Below are 17,052 nucleotides of genomic sequence, written 5' to 3' on the forward strand. Positions count from 1 at the left end.
GCTTTATAAGACCGTGCTAAATTTACTTATATGTCTAATGTGTCTGATCTACGATGTGTTGGAAGTTTGTTAGAAGCATTAGAAGCCATGTTTGCTGTCTAAGTTTTAGTTTAGGCGTGCCATGATTCTATTTTTCTCTATTTGAATTTTCGAGAGATAACTTGGACACTCCCAAGACATCATAGAATGGTTAAATTCTTGAATTCCCTCACCTTCGCATATTCTGCACAGGGGGTCGTCCTCGCAGTCGTTGTTTTGGTGTCCTCTTTGGCTGCAGTTGGTACAGTGAGTAGGCCGGTCGCATTCAAACGCGGTGTGCCCATGAGAGGCACACCTGGTGCACCTAGGAAAGAATATGTAGTCGAAGATAGGGCATCTCGACCAGCCAATGTTCAAAAACTTTCTCTTTCCAACAGCGGAAACACCGTTACGATTTAGGCCGAAAACGACTGTCATTCCTTGTCTCCCCTTCCATGTCTTTTTGATTTCCATGTCGTCTGGAATGAATGACAGGTGATTTTGCTTGATTACTTTTTCTGGTAAGGTTTCCAGGTCAGTGTCTTCATCGATTCCAATGACCTTGATTTGGAGTCGATTTTCTTTTGGAAGCTTTGTAGTCAGGTTTTTGAGGTCTTTGTCTTTCTCAAAGTAAGTAAGAAGCTTATTGGAAGCTTCTTTTGATGATGTTGTGACGACAACACCCTCTCGTCCGTTTCTCATTGTTGCATCCTGTAGCCCAAGTGTCACAGGGTCAGCTTTTCTTTTGATGAGGGCAGCTACTTCATTCTTGTGCAATGTCCCAGATGAGACGACCAGCGCATAGGTCTGTTTTGGGTTTATGTCTGTTGACAAACTTTCTTCTCTTCCTGTTGATTGCTCCTCTGTTCTTGAGATTCTTTCCTCCGAGGACTTGCGTTCAAGCTCTTCGATCCTTCCTTTCTGTTAGGCGATCTCTTGAGCTTGCTCCATGATGAGTGTTTTCATCTTGGACTGCTCCGTCAAGATCGTTTCGATCATCTGAGTGAGTTTTTCATCTACACCCGTTAAGGTGGAGATCCTGAGTAGCGCTTTCATTGTTGCTTTATCTGACTTTGAAAGTCTTGAAAGGGTTGTGCTTTTATCCCCTTTGCTTATTACCATTGAGCTCTGGGACGCTCTGTCGTCTTCGAGGGTGAATTCCGATTTTTGTTCTTGATTCCCCTCGCTTTTGTCTTGGTGCTCATTTTCATCGTTCGGTGTGGTTTCCTCTGGGATACCATCTTGCTGTTCAGTTTCGTCAATGTCTTGGCATTGCTTTTGTCTTAGTTCCTGGTGACGTTCTTTTGGTTGTATGTACTCGGTCACTTCATTTTCCTTGCTAGGTTGTTCATCCTCCGGTACCTCCTCTGGAACCTTGTCCTCTTGGGATGTCGTTTATTCCTTTGGTTTCTTTTTGTTTGTCTTCATTTTCTTTGAACTGCCGGTCTGGTTTTTCTACGACGTGTACTCTCCAAGTGAAGTGGGGCGGAACGTTTTTGACATGGGCCCTAAAACAGAGCTGCCAACTGGACGCGTTCCGCGGGCTTCTTCACTTTTAGATGTGTCGGATTTCCTCTCTTCCTTGCCTCTGAACATTTTGAAGTTTCCTAGCTTTGACAGCTGTCACCTGCTTGGAAATTCTTCCCCTCACTCAAAAGAGGTATTTTTCGCTTCTTTAGGTTGTCATACGTCTTCTCAGGCCGTTTTAGCGTTCGGGAGCCACTTTTGGCAAAAAGCGGCGATTCCGCCAAATTTAGCCAGTCATGACAAAAGACGCGAGCAACACTGTGCTTTCTAGCACGACTATCCGATTTTTAGGCTTTCGGTTGCTTATAGAAGCCCGATCTTTTTTCCTCTTTATTCTTCGTAATTTTCTGAATCCAACGGTATGTTTGGCTTTCCTCTGGGCCAAAAATTGACGAAGTTACAACCTTTTACGTCTCTGGAGGGACCCAAACAACATGGCGGCCCCCACTGGTAGCATCCTAGAAGGAGGGACTTTTCTTCCGCAATCTGAGGCCTCCGGAGGCTTCTCAAACACTGTGGTTAAGCATAGAAGTTGCCGGGGTTCCTCTGAAGACTCTAGAGCAGTTTTATCGGCTGGGGCTGGCTTTTTGCGTTGTTTACATACACAGGCTAGCTGTGCTGCCCCTTACAAGATGGCGGCGCCCATGCAAGCGGGAGGACCACATGTAAACAACGGCTTTATCACGCGATTTTCACTCTTTGAATTGTTCTTTTTGCTTGGCGAAGGTTCTTCGTAACTTCGGGCACCTCGGGACTTCCTGTTTCCGAAGTTTAAGCGGCTGGGAAGCCTTGAATTTGCGGTTTCCCACAAGGTGGTGGTGGAAACAAAGATGGCTGCCGACGGAGCCCAAACTGCGTCGAAAAACGCTGATTTCTTGAGTTCTAGGCCGTTTTGAGCGGCGATTCTTGTGTCCGGAGGTGCCTGAGTTGTTTATGGCAGAGGAGTACGAAATTTCAAAGTTGTACTCACTCGTTTTCTTGGTTGAAAGACAAAAAACCCGCTCCCGAGCGAACCGGTGGCCGCAGATGCTGGAGCCAACGATGATGATAGTAGATAGGGACAGAATGTGAGAGGGGTTGGGTGTACCCCACCTGCACCACTAAAGTATCGCAGGTTAGAGATAGGAAATGAGAAGGATGGGTTGGAAGATTGTGGTTAGGGTAAGAAGTAAGGGGGAATGGAGGAAAGGGAAGAGGGGAAGGGAGTAGGTGGAGTGAAAAGTAAAGTTAGAGTAAAGGTGTGGATGGGAAAGAGTGAAATAGAGAGAGAGAGAACTACCATCAGCGTCCACAGCCAGGGGAACGGGCTCAGCACAGCGGGCGTTTATTGAAAAAGGTAACTGAAATGATTAAATGCGTTTTTTTTCTCTCCCTCGTCTTCAGGGAACTGTCTTGGCTATGTTGCTTTTCGTTGAGGGCTTCGATTCTGCTTGGTCCCTTTTGTCTTGTTGGGTCCATTGTTGTTGTAGTGGTTTCATCCGTTGCTTACTTTTCTGAGGCTGGAAGTCCGTTCTTTGCGTTGATGTTTCTAGCTCTTGTGTTATTGTTTGTGTGTCTGTTATTTCACTGGTTTGTTGTGATGTTATTGGCTTGATGAGAAATAGTGGTTGAGGAATCCTCACCAATACAGGCTTTTATGCACTATTTCTTCCTCATAGCCATGTTTATTATGTTTGAAGATGTTGTTTTGTTTTGGTTACTTTTTAGTTAGTTTTGTATTGTTTTAACACTGTTTAATGTTCTCGTTAATTTCTTTCACTATTTCTTCTAGAATTGCCATTGTGTCTTTACTCTTAATAATTTCTGGTTTCCTGTTTTGTAGTTTGTTTCCTAATTTTTTATTAAGTTCGTTTCGTTGTTTAGTTATAATTTGGCAGTCTTCAAGATAGTGGTCGAAATCTTCAATGATTTTCCCGCATCGACATTTTGAATCTGATGTTATGTTAAATCTTGAAAAGTAAAATGGAAACCTCGCATGTCCGGTCAATGCCTGAGAGGTATAAAAATTTGTAGGAAAGTGTTTAGGGATGTGGTTGACATTCTTTATCCATTTGTACGTATAACTATTTGTTCCTTCTTTGTTCCATATTTTGTTCCATTCTATATATAAGTTTGCTTGCAGTTGTTTCGATATAAATGCTTTTGTAATTTGGACAAATGTTTCTTTTCCATCTTTTGTGGCTTCTTTTGCTAATTCATCTGCTAATGTGTTTCCTAATATACCACTGTGGCCTTTCACGTACGTTAATATAATACGAAGTTCTTTTGATTGGTCTAGTATGTTTTTAATTTCGCATATCATTGGATTTGAATTATTTGGGTTTTTTAAAGCTTGAAGTGCTGATAAGCTGTCCGTGAATAGTTGATATCTTAACTGTTTTTGTGATGATCTGATGTGTTTAATTGCTTTTAAAATAGCTATAACTTCTGCATCGTAATTGGAACTGTACCCTGGTAGTTTGTATTTTCTTTGGGTTTGAATTTTATTTTCTTTGTCTAGTACTATAAAGGCTGCACCGGTTTCTTTTTCTTTCTTTGATCCATCAGTATATATTCTATAATCTACCTGCTCTTCAGTTTGTACAAAAGGTATACTAATTTTTTTAGATGGGTGATTATGCCAGTCATCATATTTCTGCATTATTTGAGTTTCGTTGTATGCTATGTCGTTCCAAAAGAAGTTTTTACCTTCGTTGAGAATTTGATATTGTTCGTTTTCTTTTTCAAGAGTTAAATATACAGGTGGAATTCTTGATAGAATATTAAGTGAAAGATTTGATGTTGTTTTGAACGATTTAGATATCATTATTAGTGGTAGTCTTTGAATTGCTCTCAGTTTTTTCATTATGATAACTTTTCTTGTGTACCAAACAGGTGAAGCGTATGTTATCATTCTCTCTATTCCTCTTTTATAGATTAACTGAAATGTGCTCCTGTTTGTGTTCTTATCGTCTTTTATAGTTCTGCTTAATTTGTATGTTACGTCTGCCACTTTTTCTTTTAAATACTGTAAGTGTGATAAGAACGTTAATTTATTGTCAATGATTACTCCTAATATTTTCATCTCCTGGACCGATTTTATTTTTTCCATTCCTATCCTAATTTGTGGTTGGTGGCTTGTGTATTGTTTTCCTACTATCATATAGTTAGATTTGTCTTTATTAAATGTAATTCCTTTTTCTTTCGACCATTCATCGATTGTTGCTACCGTTTTGCCGGCTTTTTCCTCTGCATCTTTCCTAGACTTGAATTTTAAAACTATGACCACGTCATCTGCGAAAGCTTATATGTGGGTATCACTAGGGAATTTTCTCTGAAGCAAGTCTGAGATTGTTATGTTCCAGTAGAGTGGACTTAATGGTGAGCCTTGTGGTGATCCAGTGGTTAGTGTTTTGCATATTTTGATATTATCTTTTTCGTATAATATTTGCCTTTTCTTTAGCATGTTATCTGCTAATTTGATTAGGTTATCGTGGCATTTATATTCCTTTAGCTTTTCAACAACTATCGATGGTTTTATTGAGTTAAAGGCATTCTTGATATCTAATGAAATTATTAGACAGTTCATTTTGTCTATTTTAGCCTGTTGTATTCTTTTAGTTATTTCCTGTAAAGCCCTGGTTGTTGATGTATTATGTGTAAATCCAAACTGGTTTTTTTGGAAGTGTTGATTTTTATATAAAAAGTGATAAAGCCTGTCCTTCAATAATTTTTCTAGAATTTTCCCTAAGATTGAGTTAATAGTAATCGGTCGGTACTTATTTTCTTCTGTTTTACCTTCAGATTTTGCTTTCGGTATGAGAATAACTTTTGATTGTTTCCATCGTTTGGGAAAATGTCCTAGTCTTAGGCATGCATTGAATAGCTTTAAGAAAAATAGTTTGTGCTTGTTGTATATTGCTTGAATGAACGTGGTTTTTAGATTGTCAGGGCCTGGCGTTACATCTTTTCTAAGATTTTTTACAATGTTGGTTACTTGTGCTTCCGTGAAGGGAAGATCATTATTGAATGTGGTAGCATCTCCGTTGTTAGTTGTTCTTTCAAGTCTGTTTTCCTCTACTTCCTCTCTAACGTCATTTAGTTCTCCCTCTTTTATACTGTCTTCTATAGCATTCCCGGTCCAGTTAGGGTATAGACTCTCTAGTAAGTGCTCTACCGTTTCTTTTATTGACGTTGTAAATTCTCCATTTTCTTTCTTGATGCTCCTGAATACAACACTAGTTTTTATTTGGTTTCTTGCTATTTTGTATGGTAAGTTGAATGGGTTTTTTGTTGTTTTGGTACATAGTATTTTCCAGCTATTGTTTTTAGCTTCTTCCAACATATTGTTATAAACATCGTGTTCTTTATAATATTCTTTTTTAAATTGTTGCCTTATATCGCCTTTGGATCTTTGGTATCTCCTTCTGTATGCTCTAACTCTCTTCCTTTCAATTTCTAACTCATTTGTCCACCACGGGTTAGTTTTCCGTCTGGGTGGTTGTTTTTTCTTTCTGTACCTACTTTCTAATTCTTCAATTTTTTCATAAAGGGTGGTTACTACATTTTCAATGTCATTAACATTATTAATCTGGTTTTGTATTTCCGTAAACCATTGATCATTTTGCAAATGTTCTATTATTTTTGTTTGACCTTTCAACGTTATACCATATTTTTCCTACGGTTCTACATTTTTTATTACTATTTTTATATACCGATGATCACTATTGTTATGGTTTTTCAGAACTTCCCATTGTGCTATGTTTGTATGTAGACTATCATTAGTTATACTAAGATCGATCCACCCTTTCGCTCTTTCTGTCCTAAAAGTAGGTGGTGAGTCTTTTTCATTAAGAATTACTCGGTTGTGTTTTATTATGAATTCTAGAATTCCTTCCCCCTTTTCGTCATTGGTTTGGCTACCCCATAGTTTGTTTTTTGAATTAAAGTCTCCTGTAATTAAAATTTCTGTAAAAGTAATGGAGTTTATTACCTTCTCTAGTTTTGATAGTATTTGACCTATATTTTCATGCGGAGGGCAGTAACAGTTGGTGATGAGCAGTTCTCTAGTTCCTTTCGCAACTTTTGCTGCTATCATTTTCTGTTCTATTACTATGGGGAATATACTAATGTCCTCTTTATGTATAATTATTGCTGTTTTGGGGTCTTTCTCAAATACAATTATTTTGTGTTTTATTGGAAATCCAATTATCTTGTTATTTTGAGCATATGGTTCCTGAATGATTGATATGTCTATTTGCTCTTCTTGCTGAAAGTTGTTTAGCGACTGATTCGCTTTATAAGCTCTTCCTAAGTTAACCTGGATTATTTGGATTTCGTTATTGTTAGCCATTGTTGTTATGTTGTAAGTAGTGTTGTCTGCCTTAGGTCAGGCGGGCTAGAAGCCTTCGCTTTTCTGTTTCGAGTTTTGCCCGGTACACCGGGCATTCCCACGACCTCATTGAGTGATCCCTTTCCTCTTCTGTTTCTTCCAGTTCACATACTTTGCAGTAAGGATCGTTCTCGCATTCACTCTGATGATGGCCCTCTTGTCCACAGTTCACGCAGTGCCTGACTGCTTGACATTCCGCGGAGCTGTGTCCGTGTTTTGCACACCTTGTGCATCTTGGCATGAAGATATGATCAAAGATGGGGCATCTGTTCCATGTTACATTGAGGAAGTTTTTGTCCTTGATTGCTGCGAATCCTCTCCTGTTTAGGCCTAGCACTATTGTGTCTCCTCGCCGGCCTTTCCATCTCTTTTTCACTGCCATGTCCTCGGGGTTGCATTGCAGATGGTTTTGTTCGATAATCTTTTTTTCCAGCCCGTTGGTTTCCATGTCCTCCTCTAAACCGATCACCTTGATGTGGTATCTGCTTTCTTTTGGTGTTCTGATATGGAGGTTCTTCAATTCTACTTTACCTTGCATGTGTTTTTGCAGTTTTGTTGACGCTTCTTTGGAGGTTGTCGTGAGGATCACTCCTTCTCTGCCTGCTTTCATGGTTGCGTCTCGTATGCCCAACTGTAGTGGGTCGATCTTCTTTTTGATCAATGTTTCGACCTCCTTTTTTCCCATGTTGTCTGAGGTGACGACAAGTGCATAGGAGGGTTTGGTTGTTGCCTCTTTTTGTGTGTCTTCCTGGGCTGGTTGGTGATTCTCTATTTTCTTCCCGTCTTCTACTCTTTTCTCCAGTTCCTTTATTCTCCCTTCTTGGTAGGAGATTTCTTGCCCTTGTTCTATTATAATATTCTTCATTTTCGAGCGTTCTGATAGGATTGAGTCGATTTGTTTCACCACTTCTTCATTTCCGCCACTAATTGTGGAGATCTTGATGAGGGCTTTCATGATGGCCCTGACTGCTTTTCCAAGTTTGGACAGGACTAAATGTCGTTCTCCTTTCTTTGTCTCATGCAGTGGTTGTGGTTGCACATCGTCCACTTTTGGTGTTTGGCTTTGTTCATTGGCCTGCTCAGTTTCTTTAAGGCCGTCAGTTTCCTCATCGTTTTCGTCTACATCCCAGGAGTCTTTGACATCTGCTTCCTTTTCTCTTGTAAAGTCATCTTCAATTGACTTTCGGTATCTTCCTTCCTTGTCTTCTTCAAATTCGTACCATGGAACTTCCTCGCTGTTGATTTGGTCCTTGCCTTTGGTCTTCACGTTTTCCCTTGTCTGCGACATGAGTTCTTGTTTGCTTTCTTTTCCTTTCAACTTCTTCTTTGTTTTCTCCTTCTTCTGTTCGTCGGAAGACGCTTGGGAGTTACGCTGTCTTGGTTCAGTACCGGACATTGGTAGTTTCCCTTTGGCTCCCGATGTTGAAGGTGTGCTTGTTCGTAGCATTGTTCCGTTTTCATCGGAAGCTCTTTGCATTTGCCGCTCTTTGAAATCATCTCGTGCAGACTGTGCCGCTGTCTTCTTGCTTTTGAGTGACTGCATTTCTTTCCTTTTTCGATTCCGCTATTTTTGGCATAAAAGTGCTTTTATGTTGGCAACCTGGTGCTTTTAGCTTATTTGAAGCTTAGTCAGGCACCGTACGTCTTTTCGCCAATTCTCGGTCGAAAATTCGCACTTATGCCTAATTTAGCTGAAAGTAGTCTGTTTGTCGGGCCACCATGGGCAGGTTTTCAACCTTGAAAAAGATGGCGTTTTTCTTTCCGATGTTCTTCTTGGAGTAGCGACTTCGCGCTTTTTCCTAGCACTGTCTACACATTTTTCTGATTCATTTGGTACCAGAACTGGGTTTCTAGGCCCAAAACTTCCTGAGTTACATCAGTTTTCACTTGAGATTGTCTAAATCCAAGATGGCGGCGCCCATGTTTTGGCGGTAAACAACGTCCGCCTAGGCTCGGAAAATCGCTTTTTTCTTCAATTTTCGGAAATCTCGCATCCACACTTATTGAATCGGACTCGGCTTCACTCAAGGAGTCTCCAGACACCAGAATTCCGTTCGTAGGCTCCTTATTTGTTGAGTTTCGGCGATCGCGACCGTGATGGCCGTAATGGCCGCCGTGGGGTCTTGTTTACATAAACAAATCGGAGATTTTCGCTGTTTCTTGGCCGATTTCGATGCGGTTTTTGGTGTCTGCAGGTTCTCGGAATGTTTAGACAAGAGGAGTGACAAAGGGTTTGCATGTACTCACTCGTTTGATGGGTGAAATCCGCAAAAAACCCGCTGCCTTGAGAACGGCTGGCCCGAGCCCCTTGGTGGCGATGATGATAGTAGTAGTAGATAGGGACAGTGGGAATCTCGTTAGTCCATTCATGCGCGTCACTAATTAGATGACGAGGCATTTGGCTATGTTTCTCCCCATTACACGGTGGGCAGCCTTATCTTCTGTTGAGGCAGAAGGACCGTTGTTGGAATTGTGAGCATGCATCCGACCGGTAGCAACTGCTGGCCCCTCATCTGCCATAGACACCGAAGACGTCTTGAGACGAAAGAGAGGGGGTAACCCAACGACATGTCACCTGCCGAGGCAGGTTGGTGCAGGACCGCTCATTATCAGCGTATGACACCCTGACACCCGCCGGGAGCCCATGTGTCCGTTAGGGGCCAATCCGTTCAGCCTGCCAGTCTAGGAGCCCACGCATCCTTAGACCCATGCAACTGGGACCACGCTTGGTGCTACTGCCACTCGGCAGAGGCTTTCTTTCAGAACTCCTTATTTTGAACTTGCCAAGCACTGTTGAGCTAGGAGTAATGAAACCAGACGTTTCGAACCCAATGCCTCTAATCATTCGCTTTACCAGGTGTGACTGCTCTCCCATCGAGCGCCAGCTATCCTGAGGGAAACTTCGGAGGGAACCAGCTACTAGATGGTTCGATTGGTCTTTCGCCCCTATACCAGGTCGGACGATCGATTTGCACGTCAGAATCGCTTCGGACCTCCACCAGAGTTCCCTCTGGCCTCGTGGCACGAGTACGGCCCCATGGAGGTCTGGCCACTTATCGCTGCCATTTTAAGGGGCCGTACGGTCTCGGCCGACATTGTACCGCAATGCGATTTTCGGCTTGCGCGTCTTCGCAGTTGTTTCCGCGCACTGTTTCGGAGTCGAGAATCGTGCCCAAGGCACGGCTACGCGAGCGCTCGAAGCGACAGAAGTCCGAAACCACGTGAGCCGGGCCGGCGGGAGCTCGACGACTTTCACGCAACTTTGGCGTACAAGCCGCCGCACGGCCACTACTGAGTCGGCGTCACCTTGCAGAGGGCTGCACTATAGCACGCCGGGAACCGGGAGAGAACCGGGCGGGCGTCGTCGTTGGCCACGACGCTGGCGCGAGCGCTCGAAGAGACAAAGTCCGAAACGACGTCAGCCGGGGCGGCGGCAGCTCGATACCCTTCACGAAACTTCTGCGTGTACACGGCCGCACGGCCACGACGGAATCGCTGGCATCCTGCACGCAGCTGCATTGTGTCGCGCCGGGAATCGTGGAAACACCACGCAGACGTCGGCGTCGGCCCCGACATGGCTTCGAGCGCTCGAAGAGACAAAGTCCGAAACGACGTCAGCCGACGTCAGCTTCTTGTCGCGTGGTGATACCCGGCCCTGCGGGGAGGGCGCCGTAGCGAGCTCGAACGCCGTCGTCTCGGACTGTGCAAAGTGCTACACTTTGCGAGAACGAAGCGTGTTGGGGCGCCTGAAGTCGGCCTCGGCATCGCAAAAACGGCGTCTGGCCTGCTTGAAAGGCTTGACGCGCAGTTGAACGATTACCTGGTTGATCCTGCCAGTAATCATATGCTTGTCTCAAAGATTAAGCCATGCATGTCTAAGTACATGCCGAAATAAGGCGAAACCGCGAATGGCTCATTAAATCAGTTATGGTTCCTTAGATCGTTTCTTCCTACTTGGATAACTGTGGCAATTCTAGAGCTAACACATGCAGTGAGCCTGAAGCCCTTTGGGGGACGGGTGCTTTTATTAGACCAAGATCGATCGGGTTTCGGCCCGTATTGTGTGGTGACCCCGGTCAAAAAATCCGTCAGGGCTATCTTGATGGACTTGTAGAATTCTTGAAGGTCCGTCAGGAATTTCTACAGGCACTCTACCAGTACCAATAGGATTCTTAAAGGTCAGTCAGGAATTCCTACAGGCACTCTCCCAGTACCAATAGGATTCTTAAAGGTCAGTCAGGAATTTCTACAGGCACTCTCCCAATACAAATAGGATTCTTAACGGTCAGTCAGGAATTCCTACAGGCACTCTCCCAATACAAATAGGATTCTTAACGGTCAGTCAAGGATTCCTACAGGCACTCTCCCAATACCAATAGCATTCTTAAAGTTCAGTCAGGAATTTTTACGGGCACTCTCCCAATACCAATAAGATTCTTAAAGGTCAGTCAAGAGTGTCTATATGCACCCTCCCAATACAAACAGGGCTCTTAAAAGTCATGTAAGACTCTTACAGGCAACCTTCCAGTGCCAATAAGAGTCTTGTCATTTATTGGAGATACTTTACATGTAGCTTTCGTAGACCAATAGGGCGCGTAAAGGTTAGATAGATTTCTACGGGCATCATGGCCGTCCGAAACGAAAGCGTCCGCCCAGCCGATTAACTGAGTTGAACGTGTAAATCCTCGTGAAAAAGCTGCAGTAACCAAAAGCGATCAGTCTTTGTTTGGTGCTTCTACTTTTATTTACTCTTTGTGTTGTCGAGATCGGCAGATGCGTGAGGCAAATCGCAACCGAGTGGCTTTCCGCAGTTCACTAGGCGAAGGATTTCTTCACCTCATGTTAATTACAGCTACAATAACATCAGTTGCGCTACCTTAAGAGTGTCGAGGAGAGCAGAAACTAATTGCCGCTATTAGCACAGTTACCGCGTGAGTATATTATGTATATATAGTATATATAAGCGACATTACAAACTTGGGCCAGTTAGAGAGAGAGAGAGAGAAAATATTTATTTATCATGAGTTTGGGCGACTTCCTCGCAGGGTGGGCCAGTTAGAAGCAGAATGAAGGCTGCGCTACAAACTGAATTTTTTCGGTGACTTGTCATCAACTCATAAGCTCAGCGGGTGATTAAGATCTCGTACTCTATTTTTGTGGCTGCCGAGCAATACACCATGCATCTATGCGTTGTGTCTTCGCTTCTCGCTTAATTGTTTTCTCCGTGTGCGCGTCTTTCCGAACCGTCCGCTCTGACAACGTCACTGCGCAATATATACAGTGTAATAAGGCCGCGGCGGCGCGTGCCTAGCTTTGGCAGCTAAACAAACACGTTTTCAGTTAAAAATCAAAACATCCCCGCGACGGCAAGGAGCGGTATATCGGCAAGGCATCATTTAGTGAAGAAACTGTCCAGAACTGGCGTAAACGGCTGTCGACGTCTTACAGCGAATCGAGTGTATGAACGCACCATCTGAATGCAGCGCTGCGACAGCTGCGGCGCGCAGTTCACAAGCAGAATCGTGGTCGAAACGCGACCTCCCTGAGCGCGAGCGATTGTGCAGTTTTGTGATGTATACCTCATGCACCAAACATACGTCCGCTAGGAAAACGAAGAGCTTTCCCGATGTATACGCACTACCGTATGTTGCATACGGCCCAATTCGATTACAAACGGGAAATCATATGTCTGCATGTACTAAACTGGGCTATATACGCTATCGCCGATCATTACTATAGCGTATGCGATAGCTCTGCATGCATTCACGCTAAATGCTGCATGAACAGACTTCCATTGCACGCCTTTCATTCTGAAGCGAGTTAACAAAATTTTTATCAGCATAGCAATTAATTTAACAGCTGACAAATTTTCATTAGGATATACAGAAATTCTATACGGTTCTCATATTGTTGCTGTGGGTGCACCGAGCTATCTTCAGGCAGAGGGCTCTATGTTTCTGCAGACATTGTGTGTTTAGTCTAGCTTTGAGTCAGTGCATCAATTGATTATTGGTAGACATGGAGCACACCCATGCAATGCAACTGTCACAAAATGTGTAAACTGCAAGGTTAACATATAACACACAGCCAGCCGGTGAAAATATGCTCTATAGCCCCGAAGATGCATATGTGAGCCTGAAGAATATGCCATATGCCACATACACTGGCAAATGCTGTAACAGCTAGCCGACTTATTTTTTCCATGATAAAGGCTGTCATCTATGCATGCAGTCCACAATTATATCTTCTGGTAAATTTTAGCAACCTGTACAGGCTGCTAGCCTGGTGACCATGTCAATGCCACCAAAAAAAGTGCACCTAAACAATTAATGCATAATGTTAAATGTGTCCTGTATTTAAGCAAAGGCTATGACAAACTCTTTTTGCTGGTAGTTGTAGCAGTGTTGTATATCAGAAATTGTATATATAGATCATCAGTAAGGTGAACAAGATTTCAGCATTTTAGTATTGTGTAATAAAATTGGTTGAAGTCAGTGCTTACTTACATCTACATTTACCCTGTGTACTCATCAATTTCATGCTGCCTGATACCACGGCACTTTACCAACTTGCCTGCAGGATTTCAGCAATTGATGCTTCTTAAATAAATTTGACATAGATGTTACAAGTGCTGCTTCAATGTCAATCAGTGCTTAATGTAGCAACAGCTTTGCCCCACAGTACTTTAGGAAGGTGATAAATGCATGAAAAACAGGTTTCATGTTTGAATTCAGCAGCAGATATAAGCAGGATTGCTATTAGGCAGGCATGCCTCAAACACTAGATGGCTTCAGCTCCGTCGCTGCAGCATGTGCAATATATTGCACGAGCTTTCCCTTTGGCTTCATGCTTTTCATTTTAACTAATAGTGTACAAAAAGCAATATTTTATCATTGTATTGGATACAAATATTCAAGGAAAGCCACCTTCAAGTATCAAACAGGCCCAATGTATAAACAAAACTTAAAAGTTTCATGGGGTCTGTGCAGAAATAAATGCCAGATGCCAGATGCATATATAGATATTAGTGTGTAGTTCTCGTTGAGAGTTAAGTGCAATATAAAGCAGCATTCATCATTTTGAAGGATTCCAAATGTGGCAAGATCTCCCAAATAATGAATTGGTGTCTAGATCGAGACAGTGAAATTATAGGCAGCCTAAAGCAAGACATGCTCACTCAAGGGCTGTTAACTATTACGCATAAGTGACCCCCTCCATGTGTTTATCCAGAAACTCTTGTCTCTATACAACTGTGGTTCTGCTAAATTAGAATCATACCATTGCACACCTCATTTGCATCAAGCCTCACTTTGCATCAGTCTTTCCCCTTGTTAACTGCAACAACTTTTGTTGTACCTGATAGTCTTAGAACAAAAATGTTTCACAAACACTTGCTAGTGGCAGCTTATTCAACTGCCCCTCTTTTTTTGTTTAGATTCAGCTTTCATTTCTGTGTTCACTTCAAGCTGGTTTTGTTTCTTCAAGGAAAATATAATTTTTCTTTTTTTTTCATCTCCCATCACACGTTTGATGAAGGATGCTTCACCAATTGTCATACCGATTCTTTTAGACTACTTGCTGCAAGTTTAGCACATTTATCCTCACATCCCCGTTGATCCTTGTTCTGCTAGCACAGTCTGTAGTCATTCGTGTTGAACCAGCTCATAAAACATATGGTCTCACTTGAAAATACGTTGATCTTACATGAAGCTTATCCCAATAGTCCGCTAATTCACAATGGTCTACAACAAATATCCTATAGCTGTACAGTTTGTTAAACATTCTACATGAAATATCTTACAGGAAGTACACTGCACTCATAGTGGATTCTTTGCATATATGTTCATTCTCGTCATCAGCCTATTTTGGTATCCACTGCAGGAAGAAGGCCTCTCCCTGCTATATCCAAATACCCGTCTTGGGCTAGACAATTCTAACTTGCACCTGCAAGTTAGAATCAGCTCAAATCAAATATTCAATCTATATTGGGTGGCATCCCCGAAAAGGTTGCAAGGCCTTGAAGGTGCGTGGTGCCACCCAAGAGACTGAACTTATAAATCCGATCACGGAAAGTAAGATCTAGTGTGTCGTTGCATTTAATCCACGGGGTGCCACAAACACCACTGACAACACTAATGTGGCTTACCCATCTAATAGAGGACACCACTATAGTGGTGCCGGGCATTTGTACCAGTACCAGTATAAACAGTACCAGGCACTTCGTTCGTTGCCCGTCCAGCCGAAGGCCGTACCGTTCCTCTCGTCTCGACAGGTCTACAACTATCCCACAGGCTTGCAGAGAGCTAAAAGAAAATATCAAGGGTTGACTTGGGCATGTTGGTAGTACATGTTCATAATAAAAACACCACAAGAGACAGAGACAAATGAAGAAAGACACAGCACTGTGTTTGTCTTTCCTCATTTGTCCGTGTCTCCCACGCTTCATTTTAAGAAAGACAATATGTTCAGAAAATTTCACTTTTTATTGGTGAATAAAAATTATGCACAGATGTACATCAACAAAGCATGGGCTAAACAATTGCCATGAGGTGACAAGATACATTGACAAAACAGTTGCTTAGAGGTGACAAAGCAATTTTCTTAAAAACGTCTAAAAAATGAGCAACATAGCCCATTTAAAATCCACATCAGTTAGACCAAGCACTATGCAAACAAACACCGCAGATAATACAACATGTAAGCTAGCTCTCAGTGGTAGTGTCATAAATGGGGATGCAAGAGTACTTGCAAGGGTACCCCACACCCCCGCCTATGTAATACCCTCTCCTGGAGGGCCTTTAGGGGCAACGTGAATAAACAAACTTGCATAACTGTGCAACATTATCATAACTGTGCGACCCAACAGTGAAGCCTACAAGAAAATGCACCAATGTGTAGGTATATGTCACTTATCCTTTGTCAGATAATGTGCATGTAGTGATATCATTGTTAAATTTTCTCACCATGCTTGTCTCTAAGTAAGCATTTTTTTTTTACATCAAAATCACAAGTATCACTCATGGTTCTCAAGTGCCTGTGCCTATAACTATGAATGCCTCAATGTACAAAAGTTGCTGCTGAGCATGTTGAGGGGCATTCATTTTATTAGGTACTTCACGAAAGCAAATAAACACACAAGCTTGGGTTTGGATCGTAGCGGTGCACCAACCGGCTACAGCTCTACTGAGGAAGGAGAATGCCACATGCAGATTTCCACATGAATAGAACACATTAGCACGTTATGCCTAGGCAGCAGAGCTTACCAACCACTCTCACAAACTATTGGTGCCATGGCTGGTCAATTCAATGAACAGTTGCACCTGACTGCTACCTCTCCCCAACCACCTTCACGGAATGGCGACTTCAGGCAACCGAGCCAACCATGCAAGCACAAGCACAGCCACTTAGAGCGAGTGTGACGGCAGCCTTTCTGTACCAGCCGACTTCCCACAGCTCCACGGCCTCCTGGAGTTCTGCATCGCCTAACGAGCCCTCTGGTTTAGCCAGCCGGACAGCCATTTCACTAACAATGTGACTGACTTACTGCTGCATTACCACCATGCATTAGGGGAGCTTTCAGAGGGCCGAATTGTGGAACTGTGAATGGCACCTCCTGTGCCAAACATCTGTAAGAACCTGCGGCACAGCGTAATCGGCTACTGTACTTCGTCTTCCTCCCAGCACGCTGTCATGACCACTTTCACCCCATGACCAGTGGCCTCATTGCATATCTTCACAATGCTTACCCATGTTCACCCATGCTGATTGTTATCACATGCCAGTCCAGACCTTCAACCTCTCTTCATCCCATGAGTTGTCACACCGGCTCAGATAAGTCCGCACACCTGCTGTTCCCACAAAAGGAAACTGAGCCAACCACAAATCCTGTCCGCTTCTTTACAACTCCCACTTCTTCCTTACACACTGCCACGGGCTCTCATCCCAACCTGTTGTATCTGGTGACCTCTCACAACCATTTCCGAGGCTTTACCACTCACTCTACCAGGCACACTTTCTCTACATGACAGTCCAAGGACCACTTCGAGCAACCACCACCACCGCCCCAACTTTGTTGTCATAGGAATTCTCCTAGCAAGCAGGAGCAAGTAGACCGTCTTCTGAAGAGCAGTGCTCTT

At 43.1% G+C, this 17,052-nt stretch overlaps 1 protein-coding gene across 1 annotated transcript; it reads right to left on the bottom strand.

Annotated features, from left to right (window-relative positions):
* Positions 1-631: 631 nt before the first annotated feature.
* LOC142564241 (uncharacterized) lies at positions 632-9,255 on the bottom strand. Its single transcript, XM_075675162.1, has one exon. The coding sequence runs from the start codon at positions 8,457-8,459 to the stop codon at positions 6,909-6,911; it is 1,551 nt and encodes a 516-aa protein (XP_075531277.1). The 5' UTR covers positions 8,460-9,255; the 3' UTR covers positions 632-6,908.
* Positions 9,256-17,052: the final 7,797 nt, after the last annotated feature.

Source organism: Dermacentor variabilis, chromosome 11 (genome assembly GCF_050947875.1).
Source record: "Dermacentor variabilis isolate Ectoservices chromosome 11, ASM5094787v1, whole genome shotgun sequence".
Lineage (NCBI taxonomy): Eukaryota > Metazoa > Arthropoda > Arachnida > Ixodida > Ixodidae > Dermacentor > Dermacentor variabilis.

Coding starts and splice junctions, on each gene's coding strand:
- LOC142564241 (XM_075675162.1), bottom strand. CDS start 8,459: ATGCAGTCACTCAAAAGCAAGAAGACAGCGGCACAGTCTGCACGAGAT.